The sequence below is a fragment of the Physella acuta genome, unplaced genomic scaffold, assembly GCF_028476545.2.
Source record: "Physella acuta isolate Inbredline_101_S28 unplaced genomic scaffold, ASM2847654v3 ptg000255l, whole genome shotgun sequence".
In the NCBI taxonomy this organism is placed as follows: domain Eukaryota; kingdom Metazoa; phylum Mollusca; class Gastropoda; family Physidae; genus Physella; species Physella acuta.
The window spans coordinates 180,583-188,896 of record NW_026731774.1 but is presented as its reverse complement, the minus strand read 5'-3'; the positions used below and the strand labels follow the sequence as shown (position 1 = coordinate 188,896).

At 36.4% G+C, this 8,314-nt stretch overlaps 1 protein-coding gene and 1 long non-coding RNA gene across 2 annotated transcripts; both read right to left on the bottom strand.

The window, feature by feature from the left end:
• Window positions 1-282: 282 nt before the first annotated feature.
• On the bottom strand, window positions 283-4,758 carry LOC131938694 (mucin-2-like). Its single transcript, XM_059296824.1, has 3 exons — window positions 4,575-4,758; window positions 1,363-3,000; window positions 283-491 (listed from the first exon to the last, which is right to left on the bottom strand). The coding sequence occupies exons 1-3, from the start codon at window positions 4,756-4,758 to the stop codon at window positions 298-300; spliced, it is 2,016 nt and encodes a 671-aa protein (XP_059152807.1). The 3' UTR covers window positions 283-297.
• A 729-nt stretch (window positions 4,759-5,487) lies between these two features.
• On the bottom strand, window positions 5,488-7,891 carry LOC131938671 (uncharacterized). Its single transcript, XR_009386335.1, has 4 exons — window positions 7,798-7,891; window positions 6,612-6,676; window positions 6,364-6,511; window positions 5,488-5,550 (listed from the first exon to the last, which is right to left on the bottom strand). It is a non-coding gene; the product is annotated as an uncharacterized LOC131938671 (long non-coding RNA).
• Window positions 7,892-8,314: the final 423 nt, after the last annotated feature.

Sequence of the window (8,314 nt, the reverse complement as noted above, 5' to 3'; positions counted from 1 at the left end):
ATGTAGCCATGATAATGAATTGTTATTTAAAAATAATAATGTGTTAATTAATTTCATAATCGACTATTTCAGCTATTTTCTAAATTAATAACTGAGGTCATTGATTTAAATTAAGTGTGTTTAAACATTTCATTTAATTGTGTTTTAATTTTAGAAAATATGTTGGATACTTTTGTTTTCTTAGTATACGATTTAACACAAGTAATGAATGGTTAGCTGATATGTTTATTATTTGTATTTAGTTTTTTACACATTTTCCGTGTGCGCTTATCTTAACACTTATAAGTTGTCACAATATCAAATGTATTTTCTGCGCTTTGAATTCTTCTCGTGACGTTCCTCTCCCTTTCTGCTCTGCTCCTGCACCATGTTTCTAGTGTTACAGCGGTCACCAGTACAAAAGCACGTGACTTCCTTCTTGTAAGTCAGGCAGCCATTGGCTGGGATACGTAGACCTGGGAACTTGCCGTCTGAACATCCACGGACCACATCTGGTAAATAGGAAATAAAAACGAAATTTGGTTGTTAGTATATTTTTAAGTCACAGTGGCTGTGTATTTATTCACGAGGTCAAATATTGTATTCAATTTCGACCTGATTCAACTTTAGTAGTTTCTTTCTTTGAAACACTGAAGATAATTCTATAACCTATAAAAATGAATGAAAAAAAGGTGCTAGCGTTCAGTAAAATGAGCTGATGTTCACGATCTTTGTTTACAAATCTCAAAAACCGAGATAGATCATAAACAATGGGTAATAAATAAGTATTATGTAGAGTAACTTTCGTAACTCAATATTGTCAACATAACATTACAATTTCAAGTAATTCATAAATAAGCATACCCTGTTAATACTGGTATACAATCGGTATACAATCGAATGTAATACTTTTAGTTTGAATTAGAATTAAGAATTGTATAGAATATTGATGAGATTTTCTTTTTGTAAATCAAATTTTAATAAATGCAGTCTAAAATTACATAAACGATGAGTTAATTTGCTTCTTAATATAATGTTTGACACGTTTTAAAGTTCCAACTACTTTTAAGTAGTTTAAAAACAATAACTTTTTTAATAAAAATTAAATGTGTTCAGTTAATAAAAAATGTGTCTAAATGGACAATCGTTTTATTTGCACTGAAACATGTAGCCTACATGATCAATATGATCCAAAAAATAAAAATGGTTGGCTTATATTTAATGCCTTCTTTTATTTCCATTTTAATGTATAATTAATATCTTAATTGTTAAAAGTACAAAACAAACTGAAATTATTTTTAATTTAATTGTTTTTAAATATGTTTACCTTTATTTTAATCTAGGGACTTTTGATAAACTTTGGTATAAGAAAAAAGTACTCACAAGTGCCAAGCAGGGTGGGGGAAAAGGTGGACATGCAGGGCCCACGACATGGGGTCAGCTTGGTAAAGAGCTGGATTTCTGCCTTCATAGGGCAAAGATCTTTGAAAATCAAACCACTGCAGTCGAAACAATTGAAGCTGCTAGTAGGTGTCGTTTGTGTGGTAGGCGAAGTGGTAGTCGTTCTTCTTGGTTTTCTGCTGGTTTTGGTTTTTGTGGCAGGGTTAGTCCTAGTCGAACGTCGTCTGGTGGGTGATGTTCTTGTAGGTGTGGTTATTGTCGTAGTTGTGGCTGTTAGAGGTGATGTTGGTGTGTGTGTGGTTGTTGTCCTGGGTGTGGTTGTGGTAGATGTGGTTGTTGTTATAGGTGTGGTTGTGTGAGATGATGTCGCTGTTGTAGGTGAGGTAGTTGTCTTGGATGTTGTTGTAGTAATTGTTGTTATTGCGGGTGTGGTTGCTGTGGAGAGTAGGGGTGTTGACGTTAGTATGGCTATTGCAGATGTGTTTGCTGTTGTTGTCGGTTCGGTTGTCGTAGATGTGGTCGGCGTCTGTTCGGTTGTCGAGGGTGAAGTTGTTGTTGGTTCTGTTGTCAAGGGTGAAGTTGTTGTCGGTTCGGTTGTCGTAGGTGTGGTCGGTGTCTGTTCGGTTGTCGAGGGTAAAGTTGTTGTCGGTTCAGTTGTCGTAGGTATGGTCGGTGTCTGTTCGGTTGTTGAGGGCGAAGTTTTCGGTTCAGTTGTCGTAGGTGTGGTTGGTGTCTGTTCGGTTGTCGAGGGTGATGTTGTGGTCGGTTCTGTTGTCTTAGGTGTGGTCGGTGTCTGTTCGGTTGTCGAGGGTGAAGTTGTTGTCGGTTCTTTTGTCGTAGGTGTGGTCGGTGTCTGTTCGGTTGTCGAGGGTGAAGTTGTTGTCGGTTCTTTTGTCGTAGGTGTGGTCGGTGTCTGTTCGGTTGTCGAGGGTGAAGTTGTTGTCGGTTCTTTTGTCGTAGGTGTGGTCGGTGTCTGTTCGGTTGTCGAGGGAGAAGTTGGTGTCGGTTCTTTTGTCGTAGGTGTGGTCGGTGTCTGTTCGGTTGTCGAGGGTGAAGTTGTCGTCGGTTCTGTTGTCGAGGGTGTGGTTGGTGTCTGTTCGGTTGTCGAGGGTGAAGTTGTCGTCGGTTCTGTTGTCGAGGGTGTGGTTGGTGTCGGTTCTGTTGTTGTAGGTGTGGTTGGTGTCTGTTCGGTTGTCGATGGTGTAGTTGTTGTCGGTTCTATTGTCGTAGGTGTGGTTGGTGTCTGTTCGGTTGTCGAGGGTGTGGTCAGTGTCTGTTCGGTTGTCGAGGGTGTGGTCAGTGTCTGTTCGGTTGTCGAGGGTGAAGTTGTTGTCGGTTCTGTTGTTGTAGGTGTGGTTGGTGTCTGTTCGTTTGTCGAGGGTGTGGTCGGTGTCTGTTCGGTTGTCGAGGGTGAAGTTGTGGTCGGTTCGGTTGTCATAGATGTGGTCGATGTCTGTTCGGTCGTGACAAGTGTGGTTGTTTTCGTAGAAGTTGTTGTTGTCGATTCAGTTGTCGTTGCTGTGGTTGTTATAGTAGGTGTGGTTCTCGAAGATGTGGTTGTTGTAGGTGCAGTATTGTCACTGGTGGTAGTGTTGGCGCTTGTCTCTGCTGTAGTAGTTCCTGTGGCAACAAAGTGAAGTATATGTGCATGGTAACCATTCGTTTACAAATCTGTTCTGTAATTAGTATAAGCTCAAATGATATCTTTACATTTTATATGGCTCAAGATTAACCATGAGAGTTAAAACAATAAACCGGGAGTGATCTCCCCTAAACTTTCTCGAATATTCTTATATAAAACAACAGGGGATGGGAACTCGGGATATAGTTATGATTTTTAATCCATTTTAAATACATAAACTTTTTAAAATAAAATAGAATCTCATAGAAAAAAGTATTGCACACCAAGTGAACGCCGAATAAAGATGTTCATAATGGTGCGCAATATTATTAGTACTTTATAAATTTAGATGCGTTTTTGAGAAATCGGAAATAGCGTAAATTAGTACTTCCCGTCAACGGAAATTACTCAAAATTTAACAGAAGGTAGAGAATTAGATCTTTTACTTACATGTGAAATTTCATTTATCTATCTGAAATAGTACTCAAGTTATAGGCCTTTGAAAAATTCAAAGTAGAAAAAGTACCACTTCCGGTTATCGGAAATCGCTCAAAAGTTGATACGGATCTACGATTTTGATAAAATACTTATATATGAAATTTCATCAACCTAGCTGTAACGGTACTCAAGTTATCATGTTTACAGTCACATAGACACACACACACAGACATACGGACAAGATTGCAAAGTTATGTTTTTCCGTATCAGTGAGGTGTAAAACGTCGAGATTTGTAAAAATCTCGATTTTTTTTTTGCACGATTACAATACTTTCTCTATACTACGTATATACGAGAAAGTAAAAATTAAACTAATTTAGTTCTTAATAAGGTGAAAAGTGATTTTGAATAGTATGATATTTAGATAAATTGATAGATAGTATGATTTTCCTATAACATTAATTTTAAAAAAACATTGTGGAAATATTTATGGACTTACGACATCAAAAATAAAAACAAATAAAAATCATGGATAAATTTTATACTGTGTTTGTTTAGGCTATGCAAACAGAAAAAAACATGACATTTTACTGTAAATAAGTTAAAATAGCAAACAACAGATTTTTAAAACTGATGTCAACTACCATCTACGTCATCAAGACACTTGGGGCAGAAGAAATATAGTTTAATTGTTTCGATGACATCATCATACAAGGGTCAGCACTTAGCCCAGCCAGCTTTGTTTCCCTAACTTGAGCCCGGGATTCGAACTTGATATTTTCGGGTTAACAGTCGTCGGTAGCTCTACTATTAAATGTAGTATAAAAAGTAGAGTAAAGATTCCTCTTTAGACCTAGCGATCCGTTGAACAGGGTTCATATGTATCTTGACCTCGACATATGAAGGGATAATATGATCAGCACAATGCCTGGCTGTTTTTACTTTGCCTAACGTGAGTGAGAACTCAGAGACGTTCCACTTAGTTTAACCCGGATTTAAACTCGAGACTTTCGGGCTAGCAGTCTAACGCTCTACCGCTAGGCCACGCCTTGACACATGTAGAATGGAAGAGGTGCACTGTCCACGGTACGGATACACCAAAACTGGGATTTACACATTGTGTAGAGGTACTCACCCATGTAGCAGCCGACGTAAGCGTTGGTGTCCTGGTTTGTGCTGGTGTCCACTACTTCACCTAGCACAAACCACAGGCTGCACTCGCCCTCACTGTACAGGTACGAGAAACACTGGGGGTCGATACTGCAGGCGATGTAGCAGGCCTGTATGTTTGATGGGGGAGAAATCAGCTTTAACAACATGTAAACATCCGGTTTGGTTAGACTTTACGTGTGTATAGAGCGGAACGATTTTTTCTTTTTATGCACTTAAAATTTTATTTATAGATTCTGTTAATATGCGATATACAATACAGAATTTTTAAAGTTGAGAGTTTATCAAATGATAGTTTCAGGGTTTTTTTTTCACTTTTGACATTTGAAACTTGAAACGAATAATTAATTCAAACTAAACGCAAATCAGGTTTTTGAAAATTCATTGGTTTAGCTCTCCTATAACCACGTTTCTGTGTTACCTTTCGGACTTTTCGATCAACATGGTAGTTGAAGTAGAGATAACCTGGCCGCGACAAAGATAGGCCTACATAGCATGTTTAGTTCCACACGAAATACATTATACTTTGATCATTTGAGTCAGATACCTATTGCAGGTAGTTAAACTCAGCTATGCCATAAGGTAATCCAGTCCATGATGTACTTGAAACCTTACGGCAAGTAATCGAACGCTCTATATCCCGACCACACCGTCTTATAAGGCTCCTATAAGCCACCTTCTACCTAAATTATGGTGGTATCTCATCTGTTAACTTAACTCTTGTTCTATGAACACAAGGTCTCATAAGCCACCATCTACCTACATTATATTGGTACCTCATCTGTTAACTGTTGTTCTATTAACACACCGTCTCATAAGCCACCATCTACCTACATTATATTGTTACCTCATCTGTTAACTGTTGTTCTATGACCGTACCTGGTTAGTAGCAATCTCTGGCTGGACGACATTGACAATCTGATAGGCTGCACACTGAAATTCTTATTGTAAAGGGTGTAAATATATATATATATATATATATATATATATATATATATATATATATATATATATATATATATATATATATACAATAGCATAAAAGTAATATTTGCATCTTTATTTAGGAGTGAATAAGAGAAATGTGTATATCTATTAAGTTTATTGCTGTAATGGAGTAACTCGTTGTGTATCGGCTGAGGTTAACAACCCCGTCAATATAAGCTGCAGTCAACAGCAGGTTTCGATACGGTCATTACGTCCTGTGTAGCTAGCTACATCATAGCAAGGTTTAAGTTCGCTACAGCCATTACGTCCTATGTAGCTAGTTAAAGATCAGAGCAAGGTTTAAGTTAGGCACCAGCTAATTTTGAGTTCGCTCAAGTGGACAGCTAGATGAAACAATGCAATTAGTTCATATTGAAATTGATGCACACAGCTAGGTTGAGTTAGCTAAAGTATGCCGAAACAGCGTTAAATTAACCAACGTACACATCTAGGTTTTAGTGAAGTTTATAGCAAGGTTTAAGTGAGACAAAATACTCACGTAGCTTTATGTTAGCTAAAGTTTTTTAGCTAAAAACAAACAAATTAGTTCATCTTAAAATTAACGCACACAGCTAGGTTTTAGTTAAGGTTTTAGTTAAGTTTAAAGCAACTTTCAAGTTAAGCAAAGTGCACAGCTAGATAGAACATTCTAATTCGCTTATCTTGAATTTAACGGTTTTACTTAAGTTTATAGCAAGGTTTAAGTTATGCAATTTACCCATTTAGTTTTAAACACTAGCATTTGCCCATCTTGAAATACTACTCACCATAGTAATCACAGAGAAGATAGGAGAATGTGAATTGTTCAGTCACTGTATCCGACAACCAACCGTTAAACATTTCTATGTAACAGTTGTTCTCAAAGTACGTGTACAGGTAACAATTGGGCATTGACACGCAGGCATCGCAACAGTCCTGTCAATGTTTTAAGAAATTAGTGGCCTTTGACAGTTACAGATTTTTATTCGCATTATGTAGTAATATATAATTTAAAAGTATATTTTAATTACGATACCTTGTTAGTGTGTGCTGTTGCATAAAGTTCGTCGATAATTTCCATAGCTATGCATTTGCGTGCAACTAGTTTAGAAATTATATATATATATATATGTATATATATATATATATGTATATATATATATATATATATATATATATATATATATATATATATATATATATATATATATATATATATATATATATAATTTTTTTTTATAAGCAGGTTAAATCAACACAAACGAAGTTTTGTTCATTATCACACCTAAGTAAAGATATAAATATTTATATAATTAAAAAAACTATTAATCACATTAGTTTATCTAGTGATTGGTTCGAAAGATATATTGCACTTCGTCGTTTTAACTCCAGCACACGGTTATGCCTACTTCTTTGCACTAAGACTTATCATTGATGTAAATTTGTCGATATTGGCTTTAGATATGTGCGTGTATGCGTGAATAACTGCGTAGAGGCTTTAGTGTTGTTGATTTAGTGTTGTGTGTTTGTGTGGGGGTAGGTTTGTTATTGGATTTATTGCTGAACAGTGTGTGGGTGGGAAGTTGAGTGAATGTTTGTGTGAGTGAGTTGTTTTAAATGTGTGTAATTGTGTTTTAAAGTTATGTATGTATACTGTAGTCGAATGCTAGAGCTTACGGCTGCTAACCCGAAAGTCATGAGTTCGGATTCTGGGCTCGAGTTTGTAGGACGTCCCTGAGTCCACCAAGCGTTGATGCGTACCTGACTCGCGTTAGGGAAACAAAAGCTGCTGAGCATAGAGCTAACTTAATTATCCCCCCTGTATAACGAGGGCATTAACACTTCAATAAAATCGAGATTTAAATTGCTTTTCGTGCGGGCTAAAATGACATTTTATTAATGCTCTAACTATTTTAAGGTACAGATTGGACTAGAAATGTTACTCCGATACAAAATAAAGAGGTTGCACTCTATTGGAATATTTAATCGTGTGATATTGAAGGGTGATTGATGGGCCCAAAATGTCTTATATTAATCAATATATATATATATATATATATATATATATATATATATAAGCTCAAGACACGATTTCCTACTAGACATGAATTATTGGTGGACGGACCCAAATGTCGTATATCTATGCTAAATGTTACGTGTATTGTCCCCTAATGAAATCAACTCTACATCTATATAAAAAGAAAAACAATGTACCAACTCACCCGCACAAGCTAGGCCTAGATGTAAACACATCAGACACACAACCGCATTCATGTTCCACTCAGTTTTCTAAGAGTGCGGACGGTTTGAAAAAAAAACGTTTCCGGAAGTATTTCAACAAAGCATCTCCTCTCTTTGAATAAATTAACTCAATGTTCAATCCTGACATGATATCTAAGTCAGTAAAAGGAAAATTGTTAACTTCAAACGTCCTGCCAAGCGAAAGTAATGTGTTTCAATACTTCATTGATTGTCACGTACAAACAAAGTAAAATCAATCGTGACTTGTGTATTTGAAACAAGTAGATACATGAGGGTTATTAGATCGGCGTGTAACATTTGCTGATGTGGCTTGTTGAGATGAAACTAGTAGTCGGTGATGTATATTCTTTTTGGTTGTCTCAAGCAAGATATTTCTCTGTTGTTGTATCTTCTACGAAAGTCCAAATAAAAATATAAGAAATTAATCTTGAGGGGGAAAAGTATTGTTAGTTTGCATTTTAAAACACTTGCTTTAAG

Coding starts and splice junctions, on each gene's coding strand:
- LOC131938694 (XM_059296824.1), bottom strand. CDS start 4,758: ATGTTGTTAAAGCTGATTTCTCCCCCATCAAACATACAGGCCTGCTAC. Junction 3,001..4,574: donor TTACGTCGGCTGCTACATGG/GTGAGTACCTCT, acceptor TTGTTGCCACAG/GAACTACTACAGCAGAGACA. Junction 492..1,362: donor CCCCACCCTGCTTGGCACTT/GTGAGTACTTTT, acceptor CCTATTTACCAG/ATGTGGTCCGTGGATGTTCA.